The sequence below is a fragment of the Aythya fuligula genome, chromosome 10 (assembly GCF_009819795.1).
Source record: "Aythya fuligula isolate bAytFul2 chromosome 10, bAytFul2.pri, whole genome shotgun sequence".
Taxonomy (NCBI): Eukaryota; Metazoa; Chordata; class Aves; order Anseriformes; family Anatidae; genus Aythya; species Aythya fuligula.
The window spans coordinates 8,910,826-8,927,395 of record NC_045568.1 but is presented as its reverse complement, the minus strand read 5'-3'; the positions used below and the strand labels follow the sequence as shown (position 1 = coordinate 8,927,395).

General features: G+C 37.6%; 1 protein-coding gene across 10 annotated transcripts in view; it reads right to left on the bottom strand.

The window, feature by feature from the left end:
• The window catches only part of DOCK3 (dedicator of cytokinesis 3), a 211,766-nt gene that overhangs the window by 179,647 nt on the left and 15,549 nt on the right, over positions 1-16,570 (bottom strand). For all 10 annotated transcript variants that reach the window (XM_032193974.1, XM_032193975.1, XM_032193976.1 and 7 more), the window contains exons 2-4: positions 12,877-12,960; positions 2,493-2,533; positions 223-278 (exon numbers count right to left, since the gene is read on the bottom strand). In XM_032193974.1, coding sequence (XP_032049865.1) covers positions 223-278; positions 2,493-2,533; positions 12,877-12,960 — 181 coding nt within the window. The remainder of the gene's footprint in view (positions 1-222; positions 279-2,492; positions 2,534-12,876; positions 12,961-16,570) is intronic.

The window sequence follows — 16,570 nt, the reverse complement described above, 5'->3', positions numbered from 1 at the left end:
CAGGAGTAAATAAAACTGGTTCTTAACACTAAAGAACATCAATAAAACCAACAACTTTCTAACAGAGCTCTATAGAGTAACATCTAAATTTAAAAACTTAAGCACAAAAACTAAAATAAAACTTACTGAATGGTTTTAGTTTAATATTAACTTTTAAAAATACTTCTTAGATTCCCTTCTAAACAAGAGAAAAAAAAACATAGTTTAAGGAAAAACACTCACCCTCTGTTACTGACAATTGCCTTTTTCAAGTGAATATAGTTTGCAGGAAAAATCCCCTGCAAGAGAGAAAAGTCTGTAAGTTAGAAAAGTACACTTGCAGTTTTTAGCATTTATATTCTATTCCACAACATATAATTGCCAATACACTGTATTAAAACCCATCTATTACTGTGTCAAAGTCACTACCACAGTCAAAAGTCAACATTCAAATTGGACAGGACAACACTCTGAGTCAAACCTCCATCTTCAAGAGACCAGTTTCTTCAGAAGGAAGTTTTGCAAGTCTATTCAATAAAAACATCATAAAAAGACTTATACCAAGCACTTTTCATTCCCAAAAGCTGCTAAAGTGTTCAGAAACACTGTTCTCTAGGAAATATGCTCTGGTATAAAACTAATAGGTAAGCCAACTATGACCAAATGAAAAGATGCCATTCTAATCCTACCTAGTTGCCTTGGAATGGACAAAATGGACAAGATTGAGAGAAAAAGACCTCTGCTTAACAAAATTTCTTCCTGCTGCGAAGACTGTGTGAGAACAATAATCTGCTAATAGGTGATAAGCAAGCAGTCAAAAGATGTGACAAGTGGGATGAGTTCTGAGAAACACACAGCTTGCAACTAGCAGAAAGGCATCAGTACCAGTACTACCTACCAGGGATGTTTACTGGAGACATGTAAGCTAGCCAGCACAGCTAGCAAAATACCTATTGGGCATTTCACAGCATGGCATCAGCATGATTCCAGAGCATGCCTACCTGCCAGCATGATGCATTACATTAAATGACAACAATGTAAGCTTAAAAACAAAAAACAAAAGAGCCCACCATCCAATTTGTGTCTAGCCCCCGCACCAGTCTTTCACTGAAGAACATACTGCATTATTTGCGTACCCTGGGGCTATCTTCTTCCCTTCTTTTCTCCGTCTTTCCTCACAAAGAACTGTCTGAACCCATCCAGGACAGCTCTGGGTATTTGCCTTTTGCTGTTCCCATGACAGCTGGAATCTAACCTTGCCTGTGCCAGCCAGTTCTTGTGAGATGAGACATGGAGAAAAGTAATTTAACTGAAGTTTTCACTGCATTCCATTGTCTCTAAAAAAGACGGCCCCAAATGCTCAGAGCAACCTCAGCCTATAAGAATGGCAAATCTACATCTTCAGCAGGGAATACAAGATCAGCGTTGTTAATCTTCAGGTGAAAAACAGCAGACTCACTCTCAGAAAACATTCAGTAATCAAATTTGAGCTTAAAATTTTTAGAGCTTTAAAATCTGTATAAAAGGAGTAAAATTTTTCAGGATGGTGAGGGTTTTGAAATGAATACTAAGTAAGGCTTATCCAAAACGCTAAGAAAAATTCCTTCCTTTGCACAGGCAAGACTGACATTGCAGAAGGAGAAGGGATTAACAACAGGAATGACTTCATCAGGAAAAAAAGCAACTGTTCATGCTTTCAGCCATATAAGTATCTAGAAAAGGAAGAAATGCCAATTCAGTTTCTTGTTTGGTTCACTTCCAATACTTAATGTCTCTATCAGTGATCCTGTGCTAGTTACCTAAGAAACCAAGGAAGGTTTGAAGGGCTCTCTTATCAAAACTGAACATAAACCCAAGCATAAGTGTACCAACGCATGCAAAATAAGTATAGGCTGTTCCATTAAGAGAGGATTATGCTTCTGCAAACATAATGCTGGTAGCGTCAGAAAAAAAGTGATCTGTTACACATGAGAATCTGATACTCTTTTCTTTTTAAATGCAAGCTATATTTATAACAAAAGACAATGAAATTATGTTTACATAGGAGAAACTGTTTACATGTTTGGATACATACATTTACATAAATACACATGTATTCATATCAGAACAGTTGAAAAAGCTCTCCAAGAGCAGAACTGGGGTATCACTGGAAAACCAAATGCAGTGGTTAAACTGTAGAAGTCTAAAACAAACTTTTTCAGACTTTTTCCAAAATTTTTTAGAATAATAAAATTTTAAATGTGTTCTTAAAAAATCCTGAATTAAGGAGTGTAAGTGCATCACCCTTCTACTGTTTTCTTCGGAGGAGTAGGAAGAGGCTTTAACTGGATAAAATTATGATTTTTGGGGGGTGACGAGTATTTTGCTCTGAATTTAGAAAATAAATCTAATCCTGCCACATGAAGAAAGTGGCAGGATTAGATTTAACTAAACTCCTAAGTGCAGGAAAAGCTAAGAGTTTACAAGGGTTGCAACAGCAAAGTAGACAACCTAACTTAAAAATTGACACTTACCTTTACATTGGGCTTCTTAATGGAAACACCTCTGTACCAGCCTAAAATCAGACAAAACACAGTACATTAAATTCTGGTATTGTTGGCTTTACATAGAAGCAAACTGACTGAAAACTATGCAATCATTGAGATCTCAAGCTCACTGTGCCTCACGTCAATTTTTTTATATATATATATATATTTTTTTTTTTTTTTTTTTTTTTTTTTTTGCTCTGCAACAATGATAAGCAATCAAGAACTTGGAATATTCCTATTTATTCCCACCAGGTGTAAAAGCAGCTTAATGTACACTTTGTCGCTTCACTCACAGTCATAAGCCAGTTAGAAAAATGTGTTCAGCGCTCATGCAGTGAACATTTTTCTTGCATGCTGATACAGGAGTCTCTTCCCAGTGTTTATCTCAACCAAAAAAATCCAGGCTGCCCAAACCTGTCCCTTTAAAAGCAGGAAGAGCTATTATCATACATTTCTAACATTGTAGAAACAATGATAAATCCTTTGCATATGTCTGGTCTTATGTGTACCTGTGAGGCTAGAGAAAAGACTTCAGGATTTAATTTCAAAAATCCAATTATTAATTCTTGCATCCCCCATCAGATAACAGCACCAGACAGGACAATATATCAGAAGTAAAAGCCAAAGCTACAAAGGCTGCTAGTCAAACAGAAGAACTCAATTACTTCTATTTTGCACAGGTGAAATTAATGTCACTCCATGCAAGACAACGATTCACCTGATAAAAAAGTGCTGAAATCACCACCTAGTTTAACCACAGAAAAGGAGCACACTCAAGTTGTCATGATGGGTGAGCTGCTCTTCCATGTCACAAGACACAAAATTGTCACATGTCATTGTTAAAAATCTACTGCTCTCCTCAGATTTGGGTCTGATGCTTCAGCCCCAGCACACGAGGCCAGACCTGAAGACCTGAGGCTCCCGTGGGCTGTTCCAAAAGAGTATGCTAGGATGCTGGCTGGGAGGAGGGCTGCTCACTGGGGGGTGGCAAGCAGCAAGCACAACCGCCTATAAGCCGCTCTCCTACTGTGGCCCAGCAGTCAGACAGGCAATACGAACACGTGATACAACTCAGTGACTACACATAATCCAAATCCATGGGCCATAAAGGCTCCTCCAAGTAATTTTCCCAGCAACTTGCTAGTTTTAATTTTTTCTTCATAAGACAGATATAATTTAATATCTGTAGCATGTAGAAGAACACTAGGAGAACTGGTCAGTGATTTGCTATGGAGAATAGAGAAGAAAAGAACCAGGTAACTGTGTATTTCGTCTGCCTCAGAAAAGGCACTATTTTTGGCTGAGTTATGATATGACTCATTTAGAGATTCGGTGTGCCTTGATTTTGTTTTCAAGACAGCCTCCTAGTCTTGACTTCTTTTTGTAAAGAAACTCGAATCAATATAAAAGAAAACAGATTCAAGGCGTTCATAAACCCTAGTATGAAAAAAAGCATCTCTTTATTATACAAATTCCTTACGTAAATAGGATAGAATGCCAAAATTTCCCCATGGCATTGTTTACAATGCAAAATAAAACTGTTTTCAATTTATCTCTTAGTTGGTCAAACTTCATGGTAATCACATTAATATTAGCATATAACCACAAACAGTACATGAACATATATGAACATCCTGCTACTCCTCCCAGACTGGTTTGAAACTGATGGTGCTGTACATGAATCCTTTCAGAATAAATTTCTCACAACGATCATCATCAGCCAAGAAGACTGCATGTAAAAGCAACATTTTGGGATAGTATTTCAAAGGCAGAGCATTTATTTCTGCCAAGGGGAGATGGCACATCCTCACCACGCAATCTGATTCAGCGGCTCAAACAATACACTCGTACTTTATAATCCGAATTTTCCTTGCCACCATTTGAATCCAGGATCATTATTATTGAGAACATGAAAGTATTTTGTTGACTTTCCTTTTGTAGGTACTTTAATACATTTGAAAACCTGCACATTTCCCTTCAATCTTGGAGATCAGGTTCTCCAGATCTTGGCTGTCCTTTCCTTTTTCTTTCTCAGTGCAGAGCAGTATTTTTAGAATCACCCTTCTCTGTTTTAAGTTTCCTCCAACTCCTCACAAGCAAGATGCAGTAGATGGAAGAGCTCTGCAGTACTTGAAAGCACTAACTTGTAAGATATAATTCCTTATTTGCTTACAATGAACACCACTGAAACCTCATTCTGTATCTCAAAGTCAAAGCAGTAAGAAAAGGTACATTGCTTTTTTTTTTTTTTTTAATAGATGTAAAAAATTGCATCTGCATTACTTTATCAACTACAATGAACTAAACCTTTTTTCTTAAAAATAGTCTTAAACACATTAATAGTTATCTAACCAGATCTTTTAAAGAATATTTATTTTAGAGGATTAATCATGACAGCCATCAAATCCAGAGAGCTGCTTCAGTTGTGATAACTAAGTGGACTACACAGTTAGACCTCAGTGCTAACATTTTTTGATATTACCATACTACATCCAAGTGCTAGTACTTTAGAATTACGTCATTCATTCTCTAGTGATACATTTCCTTTAAAGGCTATTGACTTAAATGAAATGGTGAGAAAGATTTTAAAATTCAGAAAAACTTGTCCATGAAGTGACACGAATATTGTGAATAAGTTAATATTAATCAACAATTGTGAGCATCTACAATTTGAACAGATTAACTTTCTAGTAATTACTATTAATTAGTAAGAATTGATTTTGGACTAAATCTTAACACTGTGCCGATGTGTATTTATAGGGAAGTGTCACAACAAGGCTGTCTGATGGACAGATTTTGATGAGTGGTGATGTAAAACAATTTTTATTTTACTTATTTTACAAAACTGATAGCGTGATGGACATACCACCTCAGTAAAACAAATTGTTGGTGTAGGAATTGTGTACACTTTCTGAATCTAACTGATCTGGATACCCTATGCTTTTCATTTTCAGTATGTGTAATACAAAGTTTAATCCAAGTACGGAAAAAAATTGAATGAATCACATCCATACCAGTGTGTTCTGGACAAGTTGCTGTATCCTAAATCACTATTCAAACTATGCTTTCCTATGAACTCTACTACACCAGACAGCACGATGTAGTGTAGACAAACTAAGCAGAGTGCCTGAACTAACCAACCATAAAGCCTAATCATTGTGCTTCTAAGGAGAAAGATCCAACCCAGGGAAAAGAAGATTATATACAAGTTGTTTTCCTCAATTCTACCTGACAATATTTGATACAAGCCAAGAAAATTGAAAAGTAGGCTGATCTATATCTCTGTCCCCTGTATAACCTACGCAGGAAAATAATTCCTCAGAGACCAGGAAGAATTAATTCCAGGACAACAGCACTGGAGGAAAACAAAAACAAAAGTAAACAATTATGCCTGATCCCACTGCACATTAAGATGACCACTTGCTCAAACCTTTTTCTGCAAAATGCATCACCTATCCATATATTCACATAGTAAGATACTTGCAGACCAGTAATAAAAGCTAAAGAAAAAAACAGTAACAGTATTCTTATCAGTATATTGCAAGAATGTGTCCCTACTCTTTTCTTCATCTATGGGGCTTTTTCAGCTCCAAAAATTACTAAACTTTCTGACTAGCTCCTCTGAATCCTGGAATTCAGAAAGTTCTCTGAAAGAGGCAGGATAGATAAATGCATTGTAAACATATATACGAGCATCACATGTTATTTATTTAAGTTACTTAAAGGTGGATGTTGTGTGTGTGCATTTTTTTTTGCTCGTTTTGAAATTTCCTCCCACAACAACTTGTACATATGGAAATTCAGTGTGGGAAACTTGAAGCCTTATTCCAGAAACCTGCATACTCATTGATAAGGACTGAAAAAACACTCTTTCCAGAGATGTATCACTCAGGACTGCATTATTGCTGAAACTTCTAACTAAATTGCAAAAGAAACTCTGAGGCAGACCTGCGCATCTCAGTCTCATAATCTGAGAGATTAGAAGAGCTACCCATGTTTATTGATCTTTCCCTTTGAAAGAACCTTGAACAAAACACAATATTCTTTCCAAAAGCTACCTCATAACCCTTTCCAAATTTCCAGTTAAACAACAATTAGTCTGTCACATGGAAGAAGCCAATCTCCTTTTGAGTACTCAATAGCAGAAAAACAAAAAGTAATTGGAAAATATTTATCTATTTTCCAGAAAAAAAATAAAGTTCTAATATTAAAGTTGAGTAACAAAACACCAAGACTGTAGGGAAAAAAATCCATAGATAACATCATGACAAAGAGAATTCTGGAAATAAATTATGTAAGTATTCATGGGAAATTGTGAACTCAAACTTGTACAGAAAAGATCTGCTAGTAGAATCTGCCACAAGAACACAAATCTTCATTGTCCTGCAAAAATAACTCCACAAAAAGTCAGGTTTTAATAATTAACAAAGACCACCATTCGCCAGACCTTCAAGTTGTCTCCATTGTGAGCACAATTCTGAGGTTCAAATTCCTTTGAGAAAATGACATTTTCCCAAGGGAATGCATTTCATGAAGCAGCCAGGGATAGGACTGACATCAAAATGCCTCCAGGCTGGGTGCAGGGCAGGAGTAGTCACTGAGTTTAACAGAACTAAGAAAGAACATGTCTTTCTAATGGACAGCCTAAAGACTCAGGCAAAAGAGGCTGGAATAAGAGAAGATTTTAATTCACATCAAAACCAAAATCCTTGACAATAATCCACATAACATACGGCCTCCTAACTGCTCTCAGGAAATCTGTCCTAGTCTCAGGGCTATCCAACAAGAGAAGTCATCGGAGTGGAAGAATTCAAGTTTGTAGTAGCATCTGAGAGCAGGGACAGGGTCCTGCATCTCCAGACCAGCAGAGACAGCAATCAAAACTCCCTTTGAGGCTAACTGTGAATGTAAAAAGCTGAGGTTTCTCACAAGACAGCTCTGAGCAGAAAAGCACTTGAGAAATGCTATCTTTTATTTTCATACATCAAGCCCTCCCTGATTTTACAATTAAGGACATATCCAGAACAGAAAGACCGGCACTTCCGCACTTTGCTTTGGAGAAATCAAGACTTAACATCCCTCACCCTGAAAAGAACCAAGTTTTTCTAAAATGAATAGAACACCTTGGAAACTAATAAGCTAGCTCAAAACCCAGCGTAACAACCCCGAACATTAAACAAACACGCATCCAGGACATCTTGGTCTGTTGATGGAAAGCAGTGGCATACCGTCCTGCTGAGATCCACAGATTTACTACATTGGAAGCACAAGGACATGTAACACAAGCTCCTACTCTGAAAGCCTGCTCTCCAGGCAAAGCCTACATTCCAATACTTGCTGCAGCCTCACGTTCTCCAACCAGCAGAAAAAAGAACAGTTTCATGGATGCGTCACAAATTATTGACAATTTTTCCAGTAGTGAATTCCCAGCTACAGTTAAAACATTACCATGTGAAGTCTATCTAGAAATTTGATAATTGCATTTTGCATTAAGTTCCTCTCTTAAAGCTTTGCATTTTTTGGCCAAAATTTAAATTTCATAACTCCAGATCTTCTGCATACAATGGGAACAAACCTAAATTTAAATTGCAGGGCCGACTGGTTGTTAAGTCAGGAAGCAGACCTTTATTCCATTAATTATACAGCTTCAAAAAGACTGATAAACACTGGACAGAACCTTTTATCTATCGTATTTGTCTCTGTTGAGGTGACATGTCAAGGAAATAAAAAAAAAAAAGCTTTCTGAAACTCTTCAAAACACCAATTTTAGGATAAAAAACTAGAAGCTTTAATCAAAGTCTTCCAAAACAGAGATGTCATGATGCCAAGCAGAATTCACCCTCAAGCTTAAACAAGGCAAAATGAGGGTCTCATGTTGCAACTGCTACAATATAAAGGTACAAAAGAGTAACCGGGATAGAGCACCCAGCCCAGCTGTTAACCAGAGGGTGCCAAGGGACACAACAAAGTCAAGTCAGACCCAATAACAGCCTTCTACTCCCTTACCTCTACTTAAAGCTCTATCGGAAGGGTGCCCTGCTCATCAGTGGTTCAGAGCATTATTTAAAGGGAGATTTGATTTTTAAATATGAGGAAATCAGACTTTAAAGGCAGCAGCAATCACATTATAAACAACTTGGGCTCCAAACAGAGCTTGGGCCAAGAAGCAGTTTCTCTGAGGCACTACATTTGCCTAGGCCAAGTTTCCTTCACTACCTTAATTTTGTCAAGAAAAGCAAACTTTTGCAACATTTGTTCTGAGAAACTACTAAAAACCATAGAAGGAAAGAAGTAATTCTCAGGACAAAAATCTGCAAAAACAAAGAGTGCTGCACAAAACTAGTTTTACCTGTCTCCCTTAGGACCAGATTTATTTACCATCCTAGTGACCAGGTCAAAATTAATTGTGAAAACAAAATTTTAAATTCTGAAAAATATTTTAAAATTAAAATAGAACTCCAGGGGTTTCTGTAACTAAAACATGCAGCTCTGCTACTCTGACAACCTTCAGTATTTTAGAACTTTTTTCAAATATTTCAATCCCAACGTGTCTGTTAAATTAAGTACAACTTCCAGCTACGAGGCCACTATCACTGACAACATTATGGCTTTCTGCAGCTAACTATGAACTAAACAAAACTTTCAAGCATGATCTTGCACCCTCCATCTTTAACCCCAAATTAGGAATTTATTCGGAAAAAAAAAAAAAAAAAAAGCTGGTTTCTTCTACGAAAATTGTACCAAAGTATTTTATTATGAGCAGACAACTATCTTATAGAATACTGTTTAATTTTAACTTTTATTTAATTATTACATTTAACAAACAATTTTTTGAAACTGCTCAATAGCTAATACCAAAACCAAGTAGGAAAGTTGAACCTTCGAACTGTATTTAGTTTTTATTCCAATATGCATACCTAATTAAACTAGGTATAATATATATAATCTTATACATCTAGTAGGTTATATATTTTATAGATATATACACAGACACCTTCTAGCTACTCATTCTGAATTTTACACTAGTAAGACTTTGCAGTGCTGTGCATAACCCTCACATCTGAAGGAAAACTATCTTTTGCACATGTTGGTCAATGAATTATTGTTTTTATCATTTAATCTGCACATAAGCTGCTTGCAGGGTATCTTTGCGTGCAGCTAACAGCATTCAAAGTGACCCAGAAGAGGGATAGCAACAATGCTTAGCAAAAGCTGTCTGACACTGCAACCACCACTCAATGCCAAGACCACTCTGTTCTGAGCCTGGTGCTCCCAGCAGCGCCAGGACAGGATGAGCAGCAGATGAATGCCAGCCCAGGCTGCCAACACCACGTCAGGGAGCAGCCCGATGCCAGCAGAACCACAGGAAGATGCTAATAATGCAGTCAGAGATGCCACCACAAAAGCAGAAGATGTAGAACTGTATCTTAGCATTTTATCTTGGCCTTAGACAAATAGAGAGCCACCCAGAAGCCATTCCTGCTCTCCAAAAGGCTCGTTCGAATAGCCAGGCAGAATTTTCCACAGCAGCTGCAGGGGTCCAAGAGACTTCAGTTCCCCAGGAACACTCCACAAAAGGCAAAGAGCAAAAAGGGGTATCTTACTGGAGACACGATGGCACACCAGGGGCGCCACTTCTCAAGCAGAGCTCTTCAAAATTAAGAAAAGCTAATTACAAGCTCTCTCTGCTCTTAATTGCCCCAAACACTGGAAAGCCTTCATTTGACCATGCTGTCCAAGGAAACTATGTGAATTACACTTATTAAGAACACAACTACTAACATACACAAAAATTAAGCCATGCAACTAAATATTTGTGTGGACACCAGAATTCACGTGGGTAAGATAACATTCTTTTAATTGGTACTTCAGGCATCACTTCCTTTTCAGTGAATATATAGGAAACTCAAAGTAATAATTAAAGCCACTGAAATTGAAGCGTTTATAATCTAAAGAAAACTGTTTCCTACCAACAAAAAATAAATGGACAAAACTGTCTTTGTAAGTTTACTTAGAATGCCACTCACAGCTACTGTCAGTGGCAGGGCATTAGCCACTGTGATACAAAGAGAGGGCGTTCTTAATTGTGCACTCCTCATGCACCTCAAACAAGGAATGTACTCATGCCTTGTCATTTGAGACTAGAAAGCTCTGCCTTTCAGCGTCTGTAGGTGGCACACTGCTGCCATACCCTTTCACCTTCCAGTGCATGGCAAGTACAGCACACAGTTCTCTCTCAGTGGCATGATCGTAAACGGAAAGATTCAAAGAGGATTAGAGAGAAGAAAGTTGTGGAGACAAGCCTGTAGCCCTGCATGGGGTTGTTGTGGCCGAAGTGCAGGACCCGGCATACTTGGCTATGTTGACCCTCATCCCATTGCCCTCTGCCCATCGACCCATCCTGTCCAGGTCCCTCTGCAGGGCATTCCTTTCCTCCAGCAGATCAACACTTCCCCCAACTTGGTGTCACCTGCAAACTTGCTGAGGGTGCACTCGATTCCCTCATCCAAATTATCAATAAAGATATTAAAAAGGACAGGCCCCAACCCCTGGGGAACACCACCGATGTCTGGTCGCCAGCTGGATTTCACTCCGTTCACCACTAGACATCTAGACGAGTTTAGTTTTTATAATAACATTTGGAGCTGCATAATATCAATCTTATTTATTTTATATGTGAAGTCCATGCTAAAGCCATCTCAAACAAAACTACAGGATAGAGGGCTTAAAAAAACCACAGGCAAGTGAAAAAATCACCTGCACAAATATCTCCCACCCAGGACTCTGTCCAAGGGCCTCCTTTTTCAACAATCTTGAAGACTGACACAAACTTCCTTTGAGGAATTGCCCTCAAAACTACCAGGAAAGGGAATACACAGAGACCAGTTATTGTAACACTGTAAAGAGACAGACTGGATTAACCTTCTGCTGCTTTCTTGTGAACAAGCTGCTCCTTTGTTATTGTGCCTTTATTTCTTGGAGTTAAGAAAGTTTCCCAGATTACTGGAAATGGTTTGAAAAACATCATGACCACTTTCAACAATATATCCTGTTTTCCCTTAGTTGCATTATCCTCATCAAGTAGTTTTTCCTGAGCTTGCACCATGTACTAACTCACAAGACCTTGTAAAAGATGACAACCAATACAATCAACATCCAGTATTTGAATAAAGCCTAGCCCATTACACCACACTTAAAAACAAAACAAAACAACACAACAAGCACTTTATCAATTCCTAGGTATAACAACACATCAATTGTTTATAGCATGCTTCTCCATGGATTAAACATCACCACTGAGCCGCAAGACTAATTGAAATTTTTATATGTGCAAGTGAGGAAGCCATTGCTATTCTGGAAAAATTGCATACATGAGGTTACTGTTTCATTAAAGAGTTAAGTCAGCAGGTAAACAAATAGAACGCCTGAATATAAGACAAGAGCAAAAGAGTTCCAGGCATGACAGAAGAAAAGCAGACTTCTGACATGCACACAAAAGGTTTATGTAGCAACTTTAACACTGGAGATGAAAAAGGAAAGTAAACTGAACAAACACAAAAACAAACCTACTGTGGAATGTAAATTTGGAATTCAAATTTGTGGATCTGTGTTTTGAGTTTGTTTTTAACACTTCAGGAGTAAGGTTACATTATTCAATCTCAGAATTTAGTGAAACATTCTGATACTGTATCTTGTCAACCTATTTCTTAATAAATATTTTCCACCATTTGCTTACTCTGAACATTAAGATAAAAATTCTCCTTTTAAATGCAACAACTTCAAACTATTCACATGAATAAAAGAGAGGATTGTGCAATTTATTCAAACAGACATCTCCAGCCGTGTAAGAAGGAACTGTATTTATTACACATACAATAGCATTTTCCTTTAGATATAAAAGAACATGGGAAGATAACTGCAAAGCAATTCTCCCTAAACATTTTTTTCCCTCCACCATTGTTCCCAAATTCTTTGTCACTCTGTTTCATAACCAGTATTTTTCATGTGTTCAGATATTTCTAAGTAATAAACACAGATATAGTTAATTGAAATATACAACTGAGAAAATACAGTTAAAGAAATAAGGATTCTACACTTTACATGCTGAAAATTTATTACAAGACCCAATTACAATAAAACAATCATGTCAGGGTTCAAGATTTTCTGGACAGATGGTTAACTTAAAACACACTGACCCCCTATCAGACTGGATTAGTGCCAGAAGCACTCAGCCTTTCCTACAGAAAGTGGGTCAGATTAGATCTTTTTATCCAAGTGCTTTGATGCATCATGATTTCTAAGCAATTTATTAAAATATTTTTGTATTCTTATATAGAAAATAGGATTCCCACTTGAACATCACACTTACCTTCACATTTCTCTAGGATCTGGACAGTTTCACCTAGTTCCAGGACTAAGCCTTGCGGTACAGCTCCACGGAAGCTGCATATCACTAGAGGGTGGAGAAAAGAGAAAGAGAGAGACATGTGAGGGTTGAATCTCTGTGTGAATTTTTCTTCTAAGCGTAGCACTTTAGCTCATTCCCTACATAAAAATAGCTATTACACAGCTGCCCAGAAAACCTGTCAGCCAACGCTCCTCATCAGGTATCTTTATTGTGGCCCTTATCACAAGTTAAGCTCAGCAGTAGTGTAAAAGCTGTGCTTTTTAGAAGACTTTTGAATTAAGCAAGGCTCGTAATGACTTTAATCACCAACCCCAGATTCATACAGGATACAAAGATTTCCTTGTCTCAGAATTCTTTCTCTACTATATCAATAGAACTGGCAGTCCTGACTACTGCCGTTGATTTCCTTTTGTTTTCTTTGAAATCACTTTCCTTCAAGTTGAAGCCATCTCAGGTACCATCTGTGCAGCTAATACACTACAGAAATCCTATATTAACCTACATTATGTTTAACTAGATACATGTAAGACTACATAGGAACCTGTAGTTTTCAGAAGCACTGAACAACTATCGTGTTATACATCTGAAATATTTTTCAAGGTACTAGCAATTTTCATTAACTAGGGAGAATATGAACCTAACATTTCAGAAAATATGAAGATCAACTAAGAATTACTAAAACTACACAAGACAAATATGGTATTGTATGAAGATACATTTTTGACCACATTTATCAAAATGCAATAAGGTCATAGGCATTGCCAGAACTATGACATATCAAAAGAAACGATGAATTGCAAATAAGGTTTCTTCCCCAAACTCCCCAAGCCCCATATGCCTGTTCAGAAGCATCTAAAATCTCACACAGGCACAGATTTAATTCAATCATCTGAGCACCTTGTTGTGAGTAAACGCGTGCTCAGACACATGGCACCCGCTGCGTGTCACCCACAGGCACAGCAGAGTACCACAAGCGGAATTCCAAGAGCTGGAATAGTGACCTCCAGTGGGCAATGTCCCTTTCCCAATTTAAGAGAACACTCCCCTTAAAATAGCTCAAGCTATGGCTGGGATGTTTCCAGGGGATGGAGCTACGTTTCATCTCCTCCCTGAATACCTTTTTATGTCAAAGCCACTGAATCTCTTATGACTGAAGTTGCTTTGTGCAGAACTTACAAGGGAAGTTTTGCACAAAGAAGTTCAAGCTCGAGGAAGAAGAACTGCAGGAAAAGAACCAAGATCACCTTCTGCACCATTACCACAACGTATGTTTCTTGACCCTTCAATCGCAAAAAAAGGTATAAAAACCATCTCTACCAAAGATCAAATGCATACAAGATGTTATAAAGGGAAAGATCAGGAAAAAAAATTTAAAAATCAAACTACGGGAAGCAGGCATCACCCACACAAATTAAAGTAATGAGAAAAAATTTGATTCAAAATCTGAAAACATCATCCAATGTCCAATGTTTGCTCTGAGAGTCAGTGGACTGTTTAATTAAAAAGGAAAAAAGTAGGGATTCCATCAAGCCTCTCAGCTCCTACAGCCCAGCAGAAGACACCACTGGTTAAACAAGGTTTGAAATTCTTGTTTACTTAAGAGACAGGAGAAACACAGCAACTGGCTCCAGACTGGAGTAAGACAGACAGCATAATCCAAGGAAAACACCAAGTTTGTCAGCATACTGGATTCATTCTTCACCCATGAAGAATTCATAAATATGGTTTTCAATCAAAGAAAAACCACTTAACACTTCTCTCAAAGCACAGAAACATTGGCAGTTACCAGATGTTTTACTGGCAGGCCACAATCAAACCTCCAGCAGCTGCTCCCCACCCCTCCAGTAATTTAGATAAGTGTCCTTTAAATCCAGATTTCTTTTTCCCCTAATAAGGCATTTTACCCAAACAGCAAGGTACAAACTTCTTATGAACTGCTGTCCAAAATAGAGCCCTGTATTCAAATAACATTACTCTCCCATTCAGACTACACAAAATAATAAAAAAAAATCAAGCATATGTTAAGAATGCTGTAAAATCCTGGGTGAAAAGCTACTATGGAAAATACCCCCAAAATGGAGAAATATTAATACAGTAACAACATGTATTCATGTAAAAGAGTAATTCTAGGTATAGGAGAATTACAAATTTAATATGTATATAAAAATATTAAATCCGATGTCCCAGCCACTTTCAACTTCTCTGCATGTGCCAAGATCATCAAGACATGGGGACACATTAGTGCCTGAAGACAAAGAGCCATTTGAGCTGCAGGCAGGTTAACGACTGACTGGTCTTACTCAGCTGAGTCCAACAAATACTCAAAGCTGAGAAGTGTTGCTGCAGGTTAACACCACACTAGAAGTTCCGAACTGGGGAACAACCACTGACTTCCTGTAACAATTATTTCCTATACAAAAACCTTGGAATTAAGGATGTAACTGGGCAAGAATTGGATGCGATGCAAACCCTAGCTCTTTGGTCATCAGATAGCCCCCCATTTCGTAGCAATAAAGAGCAAGCTTGCAAGGACCACTAACAGAACAATAGTAGGAAAACAGAGTACTGAGTCTTTCAACTGCTCAGATAGTCAATTTCAAAAACAAGGACAGGAATAACGACTTAAATATATTTAAGCCTATAAGAAGTAATTCCAATAGATCTGTTAGTTTATAGAAGCAGACTGTCCATTTATAAAAGGCTCCTGCTGATCACACAAAGAAAATCTCAGAAGGGCTCTGTTGCATCAGTGTGTCACCAGCTCTTTAGAATTCAGAGTACTCAGTCATGAGATGGCCAAAGCTCTTTTCTTAGGTCTACTTGAGTAAAAATAAATAAATAAAAGTCACAGGACAGAAAAGAATCGATTCCATCAGCTGTAGATACAATCTAGACGACCATTTCAATTAGAAATTTCTCAAACAAAAATAACCTCTACCTCCTGTTCCTAATTCATAATAGAGCAGTATGAAATTAACTGCTTCACCAATAGATTTGTGCATTATGCAAGTTTGCTGTGTTTGATGATTTTAATAATCATGAATTTTAAGAAGGACATGAATAGCAAAACATTTTCAGAATAACAGAAGCCAAATCTCAAGGGTAGGAGACTTTTCAGCCATGCTAAACTATACAAAAGTCAGGAAAAGCTGAAGAACCCAAATAAACTGACCGGAGATCACCACAGTACATCAAGCCATATCTTGTTAAAACTGTCACATATCCCAAGATTTTACATTTTTTTGATTTCAGAGATGTTAAGACACCTACTGATTGTGACAGAATCCCAGAGCTCTGCAGCTGTTTTATAGCCTGAGGTATGACTCCAGAGGTTATTGCCAAAGTTATAGATGGTGTTCCTTTATTAAGCTAAAAGTGCAATACAAAATCTTATTTATAAGGTCACTTCTAAGTACAGTTCTCTGCAGAATTACTTCAGAAGTATGAACACAAATGTGTACGGGAAATACAGAATAATTTAACCTTTCTACAGAAAATCATTTACAGACAGGACTCCAGCATCTGACTTCTGCCCTTCCCACAAAGACATTCTTCGTAACACCACAAACATCTCCCTGCACAACCCATCCCTCAGTAAGTCTTCATCTTTTCTTTCAAGAGTTGTCTCCTCAGTCCCCAGAATAGAGTAGTGCAT